The 19,913-nt window shown below is 36.4% G+C and overlaps 1 protein-coding gene across 2 annotated transcripts in view; it reads right to left on the reverse strand.

Moving 5' to 3' along the window:
• Positions 1 to 14,142: 14,142 nt before the first annotated feature.
• The window catches only part of NUP153 (nucleoporin 153), an 80,410-nt gene continuing 74,639 nt past the window's right edge, over positions 14,143 to 19,913 (reverse strand). For both annotated transcript variants that reach the window (XM_043975004.1, XM_043975005.1), the window contains 3 exons: positions 17,635 to 17,910; positions 16,174 to 16,342; positions 14,143 to 15,590 (listed from right to left, as the gene is read on the reverse strand). In XM_043975004.1, coding sequence (XP_043830939.1) covers positions 15,506 to 15,590; positions 16,174 to 16,342; positions 17,635 to 17,910 — 530 coding nt within the window. In that variant the 3' untranslated portion in view covers positions 14,143 to 15,505. The remainder of the gene's footprint in view (positions 15,591 to 16,173; positions 16,343 to 17,634; positions 17,911 to 19,913) is intronic.

Raw genomic sequence — 19,913 nt, forward strand, 5'->3', positions numbered from 1 at the left:
GAGCGTGGGGGTGGGAAGGTACCTCCAGGGGTAGGATGAAGCTTCCAGAGTGCAGTCCGATGAGAAATGAGAAGGCTGACCTGGCTACCCTCAAATGGAGATTCTGGGAGGAGCTAGAAGTACAAAAGATACTTCCAAGATATGTATTCCAGGTAAAACTGATCTAGGATGACGTTCCTGGAGTTAGGAAGCTCTCCTTACCTTGTACTGAAATGGCCTTGCACCACCTTCCAATTCTTAGCCCTAGGTTTGCCCCCTGGAGTGACAGCGGATAATATATTTGTTCTATGTGATTGCTCTTTCAATCATTTACCCATAAGTACTCTCAAGGGTAAACGTTTTCAGTTATTTTACCTGATCCTTGTATAGCATGGTTTTCAATCATCTGACCATCCAGGTTGCGGTCCTCTGGCTATTCTTAAATCCATTAGTATCCTTCCTAAAATGTTCCCAGAACTGAACAAGACCAGGGAATTATTCGCTCCTTGGGTCTAGTTCACTGTGTCTTGGTTCACCTTAAGATCAAATTAATGGGGGCAGCTAGGTGGTGCAGTGGATAAAGCACCAGCCCTGGATTCAGGAGGACCTGTGTTCAAGTCCAGCCTCAGACACTTGACAGTAGCTGTGTGACCCTAGGCAAGTCACTTAACCCTCATTGCCCCACAAAAAAAAAAAAAGCAAAATGTTTTTGGAAGCTATGATACATTACGTATATTACATACAATGCTTAGAGTCTACTGAAACCCCCAGATCTTTTACACAGAGACATGTCTCAGAATGCATACCCCATTCTATATTGTACAGTTGATTTTTTAAAGATCCAGTTGTTGGGTTTTCTATTTTCTCCTATTTCCTTTTATTAGATTTGACCAATCATTCTAGTATATGGATATCTTTTTAGATCCTTTTTGTTATCCAACATGTTAGCAATCTCTTCCAGTCTTGTGTCTTTGGAAAAATTCTAAGTATATCCTGTGTCTTCAAGCCACTGATGTGCTGTACAGTTACTAAGGTTGAGATCAGATTTGAACTCAGGTCTTCTGATTCCAGGTCCAACACTATTTGTTATGCTATCAATTGTGCCACCTAGCTGCCCCTGGAACACCACTAGAAAATGTCTAGTTTGACATCATTCCTCTAATCTCTAGTCTTTAGGGTGTTTTAATCCATCCAGAAATCACCTAATATCCATAACTCCTCCACCAGGATATGATGAGAAACTTTGTTGAATGTCTTATTGAAATTGAGGCACTCCTTGCCTATGTCCTAATGTAATACCCCTATGATAAAAGGAAATTAGGTTAGTCTGGTATGACCAGTTTTTGTTGAAGCCATCTTAGTTATTAATAATTGCCACTTTCCCTGTCCAGATGCTTAGTCACCCCTTTAACAGCATAGTCTAGTTTTGCCAAGGATTAGTCAAGCTATAGTTTAAAACATTTACCTCTGTGGATAGAGCACCGGCCCTGGATTCAGGAATACCTGAGTTCAAATCTGGCCTCAGACACTTAACACTTGCTGGCTGTGTGACCCTGGGCAAGTCACTTAACCCCAATTGCCTTACTAAAAAAAAAAAAAAGAAAGAAAAAACATTTACCTCTTAAAAACTTTATGAATGTCAGAACATTTGTTTATCTCCAGTCCTATGATACAATATCTCCCATTCTCTATGATTTTTCATATAATATCAATTTTGGCACAGTAATCACACCTGCAACTTCAGTTTCCTGGGATGTCATTTAACTGAACCTAAATTTATAAAATATTAGATCAGTACTAGGTTTAAAGCACTATCAGAAATATACAGTAAACTCAAAAAGGGATGCAAGACCTGACTATTAAAGGTCATATCATAAAAAGGTAAAGGCCAGATCAGAAACATTTTATAGCCATAACTAAAGACAAGTTCTTAACTAAGTGAGATAGAGGCAATACAAGATATAAAATAAATCATTAAATTGAACTGGTCTTATGTGAACAAAATTAATGCAAGTAGGATAAGAAGGGAAGCAGCCAAGTGGGAAAACAATATATAGACAACATTAAATACATTAAACCAAAAGCCATTTTCTAATATAAGTTCATATCAAAGGATTTACACAAAATATTCTCAAAAGAATTTCAAATTATTAATAACAATATGAAAGAATTTTCCAAATAACAAATAAGAGAAATGCAAATCAAAACAGATTTTTACCTCACATTTCTACAAATTGGCAAAAATAACAAAGGAGGAATAGTTATGCTGGAAGGGTTGTGGAAAAACAGGCACACTAATGCACTATTAGTGGTGCTATGAACTGGTCCAACCATTCTGCACAACAATTTGGAACTATCCAAAGAAAGTGACTAACAAGTTCATAAACCTGGTCCCAGAGAGTCTATTCCTAGGCACATACTTGCAGGAGGTTGTAAGGACCTCAGTAACCTCTCTGCAAAGTCCCATGTCGCCCAGCCTGTAGTAATAGACAAAGGCTCCTTTCCCAATGAGGAAAATTTGAATATCAACAAACTAACAGTTCTCTAGGAGTTCTTCCTTTCTCTCGCCTCTTCCCAGCAAAGAGTCAGCATCAGTTCCCAAGCCTTGACCTCAACATTAAGTCCAGGCTCTCCACACTCTCCATTCACATTTTGCATGGTTGGTCCTGCTTGACCCAGATAAGAACTTATAAAAACCCACTGAGTTTGAGGGGGCAGCTAGGTGGCACAGTGGATAAAGCACTGGCCTTGGATTCAGGATGACCTGAGTTCAAATCCAGACTCAGACACTTGACACTAGCTGTGTAACCCTGGGCAAGTCACTTAACCTTCATTGCCCTGCAAAAAAACCCAAAAAACCCACTGAGTTTGACCAGTTTTAGTACCCCTATCCACTAGACATCCCACTGATACTTGACCTGTTTCTGTTCCCCTTGACTAACATGCTGAGTATAAGTATTTCTCCTCAGTAAAGTTGGCTTGCTTTACTTTTTCTTTGTTGACTCCTGTCCAGTCTATTTTTTTTTTGTTTTGTCAAATTGGCAAGCATTTATTAAGGGCCTACTATGTGCCAAGAACTGTGCTAAACTCTGGAGAAAAATAAAAGCTCACAGTCTAATAGTGCCACACTTTGTACTGCACTTTGGAATCCTAAACCTCATTCAAACTACATTCAGAAGTCCACATACAAAAAGCTCCCTAATATGCCATAATAGTTGTAGCAGGAAAGAATTGGAAACAAAGTAGATACTCATCAATTAAGAAATGGCTAAACAAGTTGTGATACAGGAATGTAATAGACTATTACTGTAAGAATGATGCAGAAAAAAAAAAAAAGAATGATGCAAGAATGATGAATGTAGTGAATGCAGAGAAACATGAGAAGCTATATAAACTGATCCAAAATGAAGTAAACGACCCTAGGAAAACAACATAAAAAAATGACTACAACAATTTAAAAGGAAAGAACAATGACACTTCGCTCCCTGGCCTTCTCATCAGCCACTAACTAGCATCCTCTTTCTCTGAGGCAGAAACCAAGTCCTGAAGTACTTAACCCTTTCACAGCCAGAATTACAGCCCCAGAATCCCAGTCTTGTTCGATGGTTTCTTCAGGTACCTACTACTACATCTAGGCATTGTTCCTGCCCGTGGTTCCCTGCTTCACTCCCCAGCCACCTCCTCAGCAACAACCATGCCATTGGGTATGTGTCCCTTAACCATCTTGCATGTGTGCTCACCTTGGCTTTTTCTCAAATCAAATTAGCTCTGTTATTACTCATAAAATGGGGCCTTTTATGGTTCCATTCACCATCTCTATAGTTTTCCAAACAAAACCATTCCTCTTTGGCCACCATTCTCTTATTTGTGTTGTTTCCTCTGATTAGAATGTAAGCTCCCTTGAGCAGGTGGATTTCAGAAAAACTTCTGAAGACTTACACGAACTGATGCTGACTGAAGTGAGCAGAACCAGAACACTGTACACAGTAACAGCAACAACTGTAAAGGACTTGGTTCTTCTCAGCAATACAGTGATCCAGGGAAATTCCAAAAGACTTCGACAGAAAATGCTCATAGAGTCTGAAAGCAGATCAAAGTATACTATTTTCACTTTATTTGTTCTTTTTCCTTTTTTGTGGTTTTTCTCTTTTGTTCTGATTCTTTTTACAACATGACTAATATGAAAATAAGTATAACACGATTGTACATATATATAGCCTATATCTGATTGCTTGCCATCTTGGGGAGGAGAAAGGGAGAAAAATTTGGACTCAAAATCTTACAAAAACGAATGTTGAGGTGGCACAGTGGATGAAGCACTGGCCCTGAATTCAGGAGGACCTGAGTTCAAATCTGGCCTCAGACACTTGACACTTACTAGCTGTGTGACCCTGGGCAAATCACTTAACCCTCATTGCCTGGAAAAAAAATGTTGAAAACAATCTTCACAGGTAATTGGAAAATAAAATAAAATACTAAAAAGAATGTAAGTTCTCTGAATGCAGGTCTTCTCTTGAAAGATATTCCTCTCTAGGTTGCCAGGACACTACTCTCTCAGGGTTCTCTTCCTATCTGATTGCTCCTCAGTCTCTTTTGCTGGATCTTCATCCAAGTCACACACCTATTAACCCTAGGTATCCAAGAAAGTTTTGTTCTGGTCCTTCTTTTCTTCTCCCTCTATACTATTTTACTTGGTGATCTCAGTAGTTGCCATGGATTTAATTGTTACCTCTATACTGATGATTCTCAAAGCTAGCCCTAACCTCTCTTCTGACCTCCAATGTTGCAACTCCAGCTACCAACCAGATACCTCAAACTGAATGTCCAGTGGGACATCGTGAACTCAACATGTGCAAAACTGAATTATCTTTCTCCCAAGCCCACCCTGCTTCCAAATGTTCTTATTACTTTTGAAAGTACCACCATCCTCCCAATCCTCCAATAGTCACCACCCTGGTGCAGGCTCTTATCTCCTCACACCTGAACTATTGCAATTGATCTGCCTACAACAAATCTATATTACATTTAGCTGTCAAAGTGATTTTACTAAGGCACAGGTTCAACCATGTCACCTCAATACTCTAAAAATTCTGTGTCTCACTATCACCTCAAGGATCAAATACACAATATAGTGCTTGACCTTTGATCTTTTTTTCCCATATAAATATTTTATTTTTTCCATTTACATTTAGAAATAGTTTTCAACATTTGTTTTTATAATATTTCTAGTTTCAAATTCTTCTTCCTCCCTCCCCCCTCCCTGAGACAGCAAGTAATGATATAGGTTATATATGTACAAGACCTTTGATCTTTTTTTCTGCCTGTCTTCATGCTAGTGGGGATGAGGGCTCTTCCCAGCCAAGGCTGGCATGTGGGCTGGGAAGACAGGGCTCTGTTTTTTTCTGGGTTCACTCTTTCCTGTTTTAGGTGAAGGAAACAAGATGACTATAATCTTCTAAGCTTCAAGAGGTCAGGAGAGTAAGCCACTAGAGTCTGGGAGGTGAAGTTCCTGTCAAGATTTGTCAGAAGCCAGACAATGAAAAGTAAAGACCCAATGGGCCTGGCCAACCTTGTCCAGCAGTAGCAGTGATAGATTTATTTCTCTATCAATCATGTTGTATTTGATAGTGAACTTTGTGGGGCAAATGCTATGTAGAAATTGGGTTGTCTGAGCAGTTAGAGATTGACTTTAAAGTGAAGCCAGCTCTATCTTCCCCCATAATTTCTTAGATTTAGGGACATCCCTGAAAAGTTGGAATGTCTTTCTTTAATACCATCTGATCAAGCCCTTATTCTAGTGTGTTTCTCTCACTGTTAGCCACTAGTGATTAGAAACTCAGTTCCATCTAACTAATTAATACAATTTAATTTTTATTAAGAGATGTTTACTATGAAAATATAGCCAGGAAAGAATCAAACATTTCCCTTAACAACTGGGGGTACACTATCCCTGATATTATTATCCAGAGTGAGTTCAGGGGCAGTTAGGTGGCACAGTAGATGAAGCACTGGCCCTGGATTCAGGAGGACCTGAGTTCAAATCCGGCCTCAGACACTTGACACTTACTAGCTGTGTGACCCTGGGCAAGTCATTTAATCCTCACTGCCATGCAAAAAAAAGAAAAAGAAAAAGGATTGATAACCAAAAGAGCTGTTTCTTCTGGCTATTAGCAAAATCTCATCGCAAATAATTCAGAATATTATAGTAGTAATGATATTTTGTAATGTTGTTTCAGATGAACTTGGAGTATTTTTGTTTTTAAGTTGTGATGGAGGAGAGGATGGGAATTAGTATTTATATACTATTTGTCAAGCACTGTGCTAAACACTTTACAATTATTATCTCATTTGATTCTCACAACAATCCATTGAGGTAGGTGCTATTATTATTCCCATTTTATAGTTGAAGAAACTGAGGTAAACGGAGGTTAAATGATTTGTCCAGAGTCACATAGCTAGTAACTGAGGCAGCATTTTGACTTGTCTTCCTGACTCCAGGCCCAGCTTGATGAAGATTATTCTGCATGATATCTGTTGCATTAGTATTCAACCTTTATGTTTATGCAAATATGCCATATATATGTAGTTTCATTTTTCACAAATAAATTAATTCTGTGAAATGAAAAGGAAAAAAGGACTCATTTTAGCCAGTTGATGATTATGTAAAATTTTATTAAAGTGGAATATACTATGTTTTAAAGATGCAAACAAAAATATTATATTTACATAATAGCATATTAAGTATCATGATCAATTAAGGAGCTATTAACCCACATCAAGTGCCAGGAAATTCATGCTATGTATAAAGAAAAACATTTTAGAATATTTTCTTTTCTTTTTTTTTTGCAGGGCAATGAGGGTTAAGTGACTTGCCCAGGGTCACACAGCTAGTAGGTGTCAAGTGTCTGAGGCTGGATCTGAACTCAGGTCCTCCTGAATCCAGGGCTGGTGCTTTATCCACTGTGCCACCTAGCTGCTCCCAGTGTCTTGATACTCTTAAAAGGCCTGGGAGAGTGATGTTGCCTTCTATAATAATACTTAAGGTAGACGAGGAAGGTTGGGGTTGGGGAGAGTGGATAATGAATTCCATTTAGGATATATTGAGTTCAAAATGTCTACTGGATATCTACTTTAAGATGTCTGAAAGGCAGTTAGAGATGTGAGGTTAGAGGTCAAGAAAATATGTGGGGCAGGATAGGTAGATTTAAGAAACATCAGCATAATCAAATCTATGGGAAATGATGAGATAGTACAATAGTATTACATTACATTCATATACTATAACTTGTTCAGCCAGTTTAGTTTAGAGGGAGAAGAGAAGCAGGCCCAGGACAGAACCCGGAGGGATGCCTAGGTTAGCAGGCACTTTCTGGAAAAGGATCTAGCAAAGGAGACAGACGAGTGGTCAGATAGATAGGAGGAAAACCAGAAAAGACTGGTTTCCTGAAAACAAAGAATGATCCAAACATACTTGAGACTTCTCACCTTGCCATCTTCCCATAAGTCATTATCTTTCACCTTAAACTCTTTCCTCTTCCAAATTTCCTTATTTCTATCAGAGGTACCACCATCCTTTCAATCTTCCCTATTCATAACCTGGAATTGTCTTGGACTCTCCCTCTCCTTACATGTACGACATATTGCTGAATATTGTCATTCTTACCTTTACAACATCTCTCCCATCTGACACAATTAGCACTTTAGTTTAGGCTCTCATCACTTCTTGACAAGAATATTTTTTAAATTTAATGCCATTTTTGTCCAATTCATTTTTTTTTTTTTTTTGCGGGGCAATGGGGGCTAAGTGACTTGCCCAGGGTCACACAGCTAGTATCAAGTGTCTGAGGCCGGATTTGAACTCAGGTACTCCTGAATCCAGGGCCGGTGCTTTATCCACTGCGCCACCTAGCTGCCCCTCAATTCATTTTTGAAAGATTTTGAATTCCAAAAAATTTTCCCTCTGTCCCTCCCCTCCTCCCTCCCCAAGATGGCAAGCAATCTGATATAGGTTATACATGTGCAATCATGTAAAACATTTCCACATTAGTCATGTTGTGAAAGAAAAAATAGGACAAAAGGAAAAAACCATGAAAATAGTAAGCTTTGATCTGTATTCTGAGTCCAACAATTCTTTCTCTGGATATTAATAGCATTTTCCATCATGAGTCTTTTAGAATTATCTTGGATCATTGTATTGCTGAGAAGAGCTAAGTCCATCACAGTTGATCATCACACAATGTTACTGTCACTGTGTACAATGTTCTCCTGGTTCTGCTCACTTCACTCAGCATCAGTTCATGTAAGTCTTTCCAGATTTTTCTGAAATCAACCTGTTCAACATTTTTATAGTAAAATAGTATTCCATTACATTCATATACTATAACTTGTTCAGCCATTGCCTAATTGATGGGTATCCCCTTAATTTCCAATTTTTTGCTACCACAAAAAGAACTGTAATAGGTATTTTTTTTTTTTTTTTGGCAAGGCAAAAAAGTGACTTGCCCAGGGTCACACAGCTAGTAAGTGTCAAGTGTCTGAGGCTGGATTTGAACTCAGGTCCTCCTGAATTCAGGGCTTGGTGTTTTATCCACTGAGTCACCTAGCTGCCCCTCCAATTGATTTTTAATCTTTCTTTCAATTGTCCATTATTGAATATATTTTTATTGCATTATGATCTGAAAATGATGTTTACTATTTCCTACATCTGGTTGTAAGGTTTTGATGCCCTAATACATGGTTGATTTTTGTGTAAGTCCCATGTACTGCTGAGAAGGTACTTTCTATTCCTATTCAATTTTCTCCAGAGATCTATCATATCTAACTTTTCAAGAATTTTATTTATTTCCTTAGCTTCTTTCTTATTGTTTTTTTGGTTAGATTTATACAGTTCTGAAAGGGGAAGGTTAAGGTTCCCCACTAGGATAGTTTTATTATCTATTTCCTCCTGTAACTCATTCAACTTCTTCAAAAATTTAGATGCTATACCATTTGGTGCATATATGTTAAGTATTGATATGACTTCCCTTGTCTATGGTACCTTTCAGAAAGATATAGTTTCCTCCTTTATCTCTTTTAACTAAATCTGATTGCTACCCCTGATTTCTTTGCTTCAGCTGAAGCATGATTCTGTTCCAGCCCCTTACATGTACCCTATGTGTATCTCTCTATTTTAAACGTGTTTCTTGTAAACAACAAATTGTAGGATTTTGGTCTTTAATCCATTCTGCTATCCACTTCCGTTTAATGGGTGACTTTATCCTATTCACATTTATAGTTATGATGACTAACTTTATTTCTCTCCATGCTATTTTTTCATCTGTTTATCCCCCCACTCGTACACCCCACCCTTTCCTCCTCGCAAGTGTTTTACTTAATGACCATGGCCTTCCCCAATATCCCCTTCCCTTGTATTAGTCCCCCCTCCTCCTTCTATCATCTCCATTCCTTTTTAACTTCCTTATAAGGTAACATAGATTTCTTTATCCAACTGAGTGTGTTTGTTATTCCCTCTTTGAGCCAACTTTGATGAGAATAAGGTTTAATCTTTGCCCATCCCCCCTCCCTCCCCCCCAATCTTCCTCTTCCTTTATAAAAGTTCTTTCATGCCTCTTTTGTGTGCATGTGAGTGTTTGGGACAATTTATCCCCCATTCAATTTCTCTCCTCCTTCTTCCATGCAATTTCTTTCTTTCCCCTTTATTTTATTTTTGGGGTGTTGTCCCATCAATGTCACCTTATAAATACCCCTCTGTCTACATATATTCCTTCTAATTATTCTTATAATAAAATTAAGACTTACAAATATTGTCCCCTTACTATCGCCTTTTTACCACAACCTCTCTCTACATAAACTCCTAATTGCTCTTATAATAAAGCTAAGATTTACAAATATTATCTTATCATATAGAACTATAAACAGTTTAACCTTATTGAATTTCTTAGTTTTTCTTGTTTCTTCTCTTTTTTTATATTTCTCTTGAGTCTTGTATTTGGAGCTCAAATTTTTTATTCAACTCTGGCTTTTTAATGAGAAAGGCTTGAAAATCTTATTTCATTAAATGTCCATTTTTTCTCCCTGAAAGAATATATTCAATTTTTCTGGGTAGGTGATTCTTGGTTGTAAACCTAACTCCTTTGATTTCTGGTATATTACATTCCAAGCCCTGCAACTCTTTAATGTGGAAGCTGTCAATTCCTGTGTAATTCTTACTTTAGCTCCATAGTATTTGAATTGTTTCTTCTGGCTGCTTACAATACTTTCTATCTGTGAGCTTTGAAATTTGGCTATGATGTTCTAGGGAGTTTTCATTTTGGGATCTCTTTCAGGTGGTGATCTAATATGTCAGGGCAGTTTTCTTTGATAATTTCTTGAAAAATATTGTCCAGGCTTTTTTGGTCATGGCTTTCAAGGTAGTCCAATAATTCTTATATTATCTCTCCTGGATTAATTTTCTAGGTCAGTTGTTTTTCCAATGAGAAATTTCACATTTTCTTCTATCTTTTTACTTTTTTAAATTTTGTTTTATTGTATCTTGGTGTCTCAGTCATTAGTTTCCATTTGTTCAATTCTAATTTTTAAAGAATTATCTTCTTCAGTGACCTTTTATACTTCCTTTTCTATTTGTTTTTTAGGGAGTTATTTTCCTCAGTAAATTTTTTATTTCTTTTTCATGGTTCTCTTTGCATTACTTTTATTTCTTTCCTCAGTTTTTATTCTACTTTTCTAATTTGCTTTTTAAGTCCTTTTTAAGCTCTTCCAGGAATTCTTTTTGGGCCTGACACTAATTTACATTTTTCTTTGATGCTTCACCTGTAGCCATTTTATTACTATTCTCCTCCTCTGTGTTTATGTCTTGATTTCCCCTATCACCATAGTAACTGTCAATAGTTTTTTTTTTTCTGCTCATTTTTGTGCTTTGATCTTTTTATGAGTTGGGCTCTGTTCCTGTACTATCCTAAGTTTGGGGCTTTTTGCTTTTGTTTTTTTTCTGCGACCCTGGGTCTTATTGGTGCCTTTCACTGGGCTTCACCAAGGGCAGGGATTACTGGCATGCACCACTATATCTGGCTCAGATTTTGGAGAAAAGAAAAATAAATATTGACTTTCAAGATCTGGACTCTATAAAGCTGTTTAAGTTCCACCCTGGTTTTAAATCATATTAATGGTGCACTATGATAGTTCAAACTGAAATCATGGAGGCAGATGTACCCATAACTTTCTTCTAATTAAAAAAATATATATCTTTTTCAACAGTAATTTCTAACTACACACTCTTCTCTGCCCTGTCCCCATCTTGTAACAAAGGTAAGCAAAACTCACCTCCCCATATCTGATAGCATATGCAATTACTTGTCTATTGAAAGGTTAGTGTTTCCTTGGGTTCTGGCATGAAGAATGGTCAGTTAATCCTAGTTCTACTGACTTTGTGTTCTATTCGTTTATACTACTGTTATTATTATGAATTGTCTTTCTGGATTTGCTTACCTGGTTTTGTGGACTCATATCAGTACACATTTTTTCATCCTTCCCTGAATTTCATGTCACGTCTCCAAAAACAGTATTTTTTAAAAAGATCTTTTACTTCACAGTCTCCAACAGAAGCCTCCCTTTTAACAAAAAGTTAAACAAAACAAATAGTCCAGGTCTGATGACCTAGGAAAATTTCACACCTGTGGAGTCCACTTCCTACAGATTACTAAATTTAATCACCAACTCATAGGAAACAAGATTAATCCTATCAGCATAAATTTTGATGACGTTTGGTGTTTTCTTTACATTATTGTGATCTTTGTGTATATTATTCTCGATTCTCTTGCCTTTGCTCTTTATCAGTACATATATCTTATCAAGTTTCTCTGAAATCCTATTTGCTTTTTCTTATTCCGTTCCATTCATATTCCACAACTGTTCAGCCTTTCTCCATCCATGAGCATTCACTTTAGAACAAATGCCTCAAACCTATGTCATACGTAGGATCAAACAGTTCAAAAGGACCATGCAGTTTAATAGCTGAATAAACTGAGGTCCTGAAATGACTTGCCTAGTCACACAGTTAGCAAGTAGAAGAGTCAGGATTCAAACCCGGGTCTATTGATCTAGAAAAATTGTCTTAATTTTGAATGGGATACCATTTAATACATAAATTAAAATAGGTAGTACAGTCATTTTTATTACATTGGCATGGCCCAACCATTCTTCATTTATATCTGTAAGGAATGTTTGGTAGTTGTTTTTATTTCTTAGGTCATGGATTTTTTAGATATTGTTAGCATTTTGGCTATTTCAAATGAAATTTCATTTTTTCCTCATAATACGTGGTACTGCCTGAATAGAAAATGTTTACGGAGGTTCTTTGTATTCTACTGCTTTGCTGAAGCTATGCCATCTGAAGTTAAGTAAATCATCATGTGTACAGATGGGAATAATGCTGTCTCTTTGTCAATATACATTTAATTTAAAATTTTTAAAATTTTATTTTTAACTATAACAGGATAATAACTACAGTATAATAAAAAGGATGGTTGCATATGAAACTTTAAATCTATATACATTTTTTAAAAAACTTGATTCCCAAAATTTAAGTTTTAAAATATTTAGAATTGAACATTTTAATTTTAAAAATTTCTCCTTTTCACTTCCTGGGACAGACTTCAGGGCCATATTTATCACACAAAAGTTTGGTAGATGGATGACCTTTCTGTTTTGGAGGATAATTTTTGTAGCATATGAATTCCTCTTTGATAAAATTCATATTTAAATGAACTACAGATGGAAGAAAAACAATGTTCTCATTGGATTGATTTCTCTTAAGTATGGGCTAAAATTTTTATTCTCTATACCTTAATAAGGGTACTCTGATTTTGTATATATCATCCAACTCTTTTGAATTGTATTGCTGGCATGTAATTGCAAAGTTTCTGACAATGCTCTATTTCCTCTCTATTATGAATTCATATTATTAATTTTGGCAATTTTATTTGCCTCTGTTTTGATCCAGTTAGCTGTTTTATACAATTAGTCTTTTCAAAAAGGTAGCTACTTTTATTATTCTTTTATGGCATTATGGGCCATAATAGATAATATTTAAGCAATCCTCTACTCCCCAATTCTATAGCATTTGGGTAGTATTTAGAATAATTAGATCATTAGAATACTTATGCAAACATGGTACACAATTGCAAAAATCACAGAATTTTAGAGTTGAAAAGGACCCAAGATAATCTACTACACCAAGTCTTTTACATTTCATAGATGTGGAAACTTAAAGCCCAAAGAAAGGTAAGATTTGAACCCAGCTCTTCTATCAACTCCTGTGCAAGTATTATTTCTGCAATGGTAATAATTTACAAGCTGTCCAAAACTGTAAGGTGTTTTAATTTGAGTGAAACAAAATGTTCTTAGCATTGATTACAACTTATAAATAATTCTTTTAATTAAAATAGCAAGTATACTTGAATCTGTTTCTTTCCATACACATTTCCGCTGGAACTCACCAAACTATAGGGTGGACCAAAAGTCATGAAGCAGTTTCAATATTTAATAACCCCTTTATTTTCTTTTTAATTTATAATACCAAAACATCATATACAATAAATGTAGAAAATTAATTTAAATTACGTGCAGAAAAATCAGATCTCATAAATGGAGAAAAATAAAGAAAAAATAATTTTCAAAAAGTTATTAAAATAGTGTGACATTTGGTCCACCCTGCAGTTATCTACAGTACTTGCTTTCAAGTCATATACATAAATATTCAAAGTCTTCTATTGCACAAGTATATTAATTATTTCCTTTAGGAAGAGCTCTGCCAAAGTATAAAATCAAATTGTTTTAAATATCTAGAATAGTAAAAAAATTACAAGACAAACATTTCAACTGTTTTCTAATTCAGAACCCCAACAATGAATCTATCAAATTAAAATTTGAGTACAAAGCAGTTGTTCTACATTCATCTTTCAGAATTCAGCTCCAAAATGCTGGTTGACAGACTTTGAAAAGCTGCCTTCTGTTCATCGTGCTGGAGTAGGATCCTTTCCCACAATAGGGAAGAAGATAGTGTAAAAGGGACATGACCAGTTGTACATTATTTCATTTTCAACACAGTGTTTCATAAACTCAAATATTGTTTAGTCACCTATTAAGGAAGATACAAGTACAAGCAGAAATGGTTGTGTATGTTTATTTTTCAATTAAAAAAAAAACTATGTAGTTTATATGCAATTTAGGCATGGCTCCCCTGGGATCTGACAAGCTGCAGGGGAGCCAAGTGGATTTCACAAAATGTAGGCAATTCCCCACTCTCTAGGGGATTCACTAAAGTATTTAAATTTCTCCTGCTCTCAGAATTTCTTAGCTAACACGTGGAGAGGTATACCATCTTCTTATTCAGACAATTGTTAACTTTTATACAGAACGTTTTTTCCAGTGATATGATATACCTTCATTTTGATTTAAAACTACAACAAAAAGTATTTCATAATTTTTATTGATGGCATTTATCCCATGGTTTAACATGTTAATTATACTGTAATAAACATGGCTTTAATATTAAACTTTTCCGTATTATCCAAAGTCACCACAGTCCATTTCAGTAAATATAAAAATATATACTTAATACTTTGTACAATACTGGTTTTTGGTCCAAAGAAAAATGGATCAGAAAAGCCAATAAACTCACTTTAAGAATTCCCAATTTTCTTTAAAGATTTTCTAAATGGATTTAGGCAACTTTGAATAATGGAATTTACATAATAAAATCTTGAGACAATACTAAACAAAAAAATGTCGTTAACACACAAAATTAAAATTTCAAGTTCACAGATTTATGTTATGCCAAAATGTACGTACAGAAACAAATTGTATTTACACAAGTTTCATAATAAAATAATGAAAAGGCGAGACAAGGTGATGGAGCCATAAGAATGAAAATATAGAAATAGCATATAATTATTAAATGGAGAACTAGATCTAATAAGTCCTTAGCATGGACCATTCTTTAATCAGTCTTCCTCTATCAGAAAATTTTAGTGCACAATACACCCAACTCACTCACTTCACACATACACCAGCACAAACTCAGCATAGAAATCATTCATTTCAACATTCTCTAATCTATACAGAATCCCTCACTGATATAATTACAATTTCAATGCGTTCCATAAACGCACATTAGCGCACATAATGGTGCAGATGAAGAGGTATTATACAAAGCCATTTGCTGTGCAGGCTATACTCATGGATATAGCCAGACCATGCCAAGTCAGTGGATAAAGAAGTTGCTGGATCCTAAAATAATTTAGCTTAAGAACCTCCCTGTCACCGGCTGTAGCTATTATTTTTTTAAAAAGGGAAAAAGGAAGGTGGCAGAGTGGTTGGTGAAGGGTCAGAAGGGTGTAGGGGGAGAAGGAAAAACATTTTTAAAATTAAAGATGTCCTTAAGCAGAACTGATTTCAAATAACCCCAGCATAATAAGTGAATGCAGAGTACAAGCTGTTAAAATGGATGTTTCTATCACCATTCTGACATTTATTTCTTGCGCCTAACAGCAGTTTTTATCTTCCGACCAGAAACTGAAGAGCCAGAAGCAGAAAACATATTTTTTCCATTCGTCCTGCCAAAAAATAAAAACAAAGGGTCAGTATATCACATGATGGGGGCAACCGGGTGGTATACAGTGAATGGAGCACCACGCTTGGAGTCAGGAAGATCCGAGTTCAAATCCAGCCTAATGATACTCACTAACTGTTGAATCTGGAAAAAGCACAACCTATTTGCCCCAGGTTTTCATCTGTAAAATGGGGGCACACCAGAGAAGAAAATGGCAAACCACTCTAGTACTCCCTGCCAAGAAAACTGCATGGACAAAAGTTCATGGGGTCATGTAGAGGTCATGTAGAGCAATTTAACAACATATGACATGATAATCATTCAGGTTCAGTATGCTTCCTAAGTGTGGCTTGTAATAACAAAAAGAGAAAATAATTTTCAATGCAAATCCACTGGGGAACATGGCCTGTATGTGATTAAAAAAAAAAACCAAAAGCTTTCCTTTTCCCTACATATTGTACTTCTCTGGTATTAATAATTATAAATAACAAATATGAATGTTGACTTTAAAAACTATCATACTTCTGTACCTGGGATGAAAAACGCCAATAAATTACATCCAACTCAATAAAAAAGAGCCCTCTTACCCCACTGTAAATGCTGCTGGAGATGGGGTAAATGGAAATCCTGCTGATCCTGAAGGCTGGACTGAAGCTGCAGGTGTACCAGCATTTGCACCAAAGGTGAATACGCCTGATGGATTGTTGTTTGTGAAGTTGAAATTTGCAGTGTTGCTTCCAAAGTGGAACACATTACCTAGAAGGTTCCAGAGAGAAATTTTCAAATTTTATCAAGGCAAAGTTAATTTTTCATATGCTTTATTCTTTTTTTTCTTCAGGGGCAGGTAAAGTCATAGGTCTTTGCAGAGAAAAATGAGTAGGATTCATGTTCCTTTCTGACTAATTTGTTTGGAAAAAAAAGAACTATTAAATATTTTCTTCTATTACAGAGAATACTGGCAGCCTCACTAAAACCTCAAGTTTGTAACTATGTTCTTCAGTTCAATAAGATGTATTAAAAACCAAATTTGTACAAGGTGCAGAGCTAGGCAATGGAGGAGGTATGGTTTCTTATGAAATGTAAAAAAAATAGTAAAAAGATGTAACACAGACACAAAGAAAACACCCAAATATATAAAAGTACAAACAAAACATTATGTAATGCTGGGGAGGAGGGTGGGTGGGAATGGTGTGAGGTGTACTTTAGGTATCAGAATCAGTCTGAGAAAATGGAGACAGGAAGGAGAGAGAATCTAGTTTGGCTGGAGAATAGAATACACTGAGTGAAGCAGTGCTGAAGAAAACCTCCGAGTAAAGGTTATAAACAAACCTATGCACAAGGAAGATTGCAGCAATGTGAAGAAACTGTTAAGGAAGCTAAGCAAATGTCAAGTCAGGTGCTTGTGTAAGAGCAATGGCAGTGTGAATAGGGAGAAAAGGCAGGAATGTGACAGATAATCTTATATAGCATCAAGACAACTTGGGGAATGGGAAGAGATATACCATAAATATGCTATAATATATCGTATTATAACATTACATATTATATATAATATAAAATGACACTCGTTTTAAACATGAGACATAGAATAAATGGTCCTGTCACCATATGAAAGAATGAACTCAGAAGGTAGAACTGCTTTAAGGAAATGCCTCACCTTTTGCTTAGAACCACTAAAAAAGGAAGGAAGAAATGTCATCTCCTTATTTAACATTTATATAAGATACAGATCCTCCCTCATGCATACCTTTTTTTTGGGGGGGGGGGGGGGGGGAGGGGGAGAAGGGAAAGGGAAGGACAGGCCTCAGAAAAGGAAAACTAACATCCGTGTCTGAATGAGCATTGGCACACTTTTTCTTAACATAGAAAGTTGATATTAAGGTGAATATTGGAGACTGCAATTTTAATGAAAGTTTGGAACACATTCCTCTAAGTATAAAATAGTTTATAAAACAACCTACAAAGGAAAGGCTTGAGAAAAGTCCATTTTTAAAGGCAAGGACATGACTATGAAGACACACAGTTTTCTTGAAGTAACACACACTTACTGGAATTAGGAGTTGTTCCAGAACCAAATCCAGACTGCTGAGTAGGTGGTTGTCCAAAGACAGGAGGTTGGCTGCTACTTGACACTGACCCAAAAACAGGGGCTGGGGGCTGGGAACCAGTTGAAAATAATGTTGATGATGGTAAGGATCCAAAGCCTGGAGCACTAGGCTGACTGGCACCTTGACTTTGTCCAAATGCTGGGGTCTGGCTGGTACCAAATGCAGGACTGGCAGAAGGTGTTGAAGACCCAGCACCAAATACAAAGGAAGAAGAACCTAGACATGCCAAAAATATTTTAATTAACTCTGCAACCAAGTCTAATTATCTGGAATTTTTGTTAACTCAAAACTTTTAGTTTTCAAGTCTTTATCTTGAGCCCCAAGATTGAGTCCTGTAGAATGGGTATGGTATAGTAGAAAGAGAGTGACCAGAAGGCAAGGGATCTCAGTTTCATTCTTAGTTACCACCAACAACTATGCAACCTTGGTTCTTCTTTACGCTTCCTGGGCCTCAATCATTATTGTAAAAGGTGAAAAAAGGAGATGTAGGACACTACATGATCCTTAAGGCTGAAAGAACTGGTTCTGCAGACTAATCTGGGTTGAAATCTTGCCCTTGATGTTCACTAATTTGTGTGACCCTGGACAAGTCATTTAACTTCTTTGACCTCACTTTCCTATGTAAAAATGAGGGGACTGGATAAGAGCCTCAAGTTCCCCCAGACCTAGACCTATCACCCTATAAAGGTTGCTACAGCTCCCCAAATTTTCATTTTAAGTAAACAGAAGCCATTCTGCTCTACTGAGCAGAGTACACCACATAGGAACTGGGCAAACCAACTCTTGGGATTTATCTTCTGTACCTGTAAAATGGTGATATCTGCCCTGTCTACCTGGATTGTAGTAACAATCAAATGAGGTCACAGGAATGAAGGTGCAAAACTGGAGACTATACAGACAGAAATGTGGGCTAGAGTTGAGAGTTGAGCCTAGAAGTTCGCTCTAATGTAGAGTACATGTAGTGAGTTTAAAAAGGTAGGTGGGATATGAGAAATGCAAATTAAAACTATGAGTTATCACTCAAAAACAATTAAATTATCAAAAATTATAAAAGGCCATCTATAAAATGCTCCACCTATTCTGGAAAACAATTTGGAATTATGTGGGAAAGTCACTAAACTCTTAAGGGCTTTAGGCCCAGGAATGTCAAATTAAGCATATACCACAAGGAGGTCAAAGATGGGGAAAAAAAGAACCCCCCCCCCCACAATATTCAGAGGAAACTTTTAATGTTTAAAAAAACCCTGGTTCCAGTCCCTTCCAATCAGTCTTCCACATAGCATTTGAATTAGTATTCCTAGGACACAGGTTTGACCCAAGTTGATTCCCTTATATATACCTTCAGTGACTAACTATTGGCTCTAAGATAAAATAAAACTCTGAGCTTGGCAATGCTAGTACTCAACAATCTTTATCTCATACCTATTCCCCTATCCAGAAGGTGGGGAGGGGGGAAAATCACATTATTGATGTCTTTTCTCTCCCCACCCCCCCAGCAGTCATTTCTAGATACAATCTTTCACCAGACTTCTGATTATAATGAAGAAAAAGATCTGAATTAAAGGGACCTTATCTGAGATTCTATGTAACAGCATACCTGTACTCCCTCCCTCCTCTGCTGAGTAGGGAAAGAAGTATGTTTACTCATTTGTCCCCTGGAACCAAGATTGATCACTACAATAAATTACAGTTCAATTGCCTTTTGATATTGCTATTTATTTTACTAGTTGTTTTTATGAAGAGCAAGATGGTGCAGTTGAAAAAAAGTGTTGGGAAAAAAGAAGTGGATTTTGAGTTGGAAAACCTAGGCTCAAATGTTCTCTGATTATAGATCACTACTTACCACCTGAGTGACCTTAGGCAAGTCATCTAACCCTTTTTGTGCCTTGGTTTTCTAATCCATTAAACAAGGAGGTTGGACTAGATCAGAGCTTGTTAAACTTTTTCAAATGTGATCCCTTTTTTGTCCGAGAAATTTTTACGTGACTCTGGGTAATAAAATAAGTATACATAACCTTTACTGTTGCCAAATTTTTCATGATCCCCCATGTTGAGTTACATGAGCCCATACAGGATCACAACCCAGAGTTTAAGAAGCCAGAGACTAGATAACTTCTATGACCCTTTCTAAATCTATGATCCTAAAAAACAAAATGTCCATCAACTGGGGAATGTCTGAACAAATTGCAGTATATGAATGTAACGAAATATTGTGCCAT

This window comes from Dromiciops gliroides, chromosome 1 (assembly GCF_019393635.1).
Source record: "Dromiciops gliroides isolate mDroGli1 chromosome 1, mDroGli1.pri, whole genome shotgun sequence".
Classification (NCBI taxonomy): Eukaryota; Metazoa; Chordata; class Mammalia; order Microbiotheria; family Microbiotheriidae; genus Dromiciops; species Dromiciops gliroides.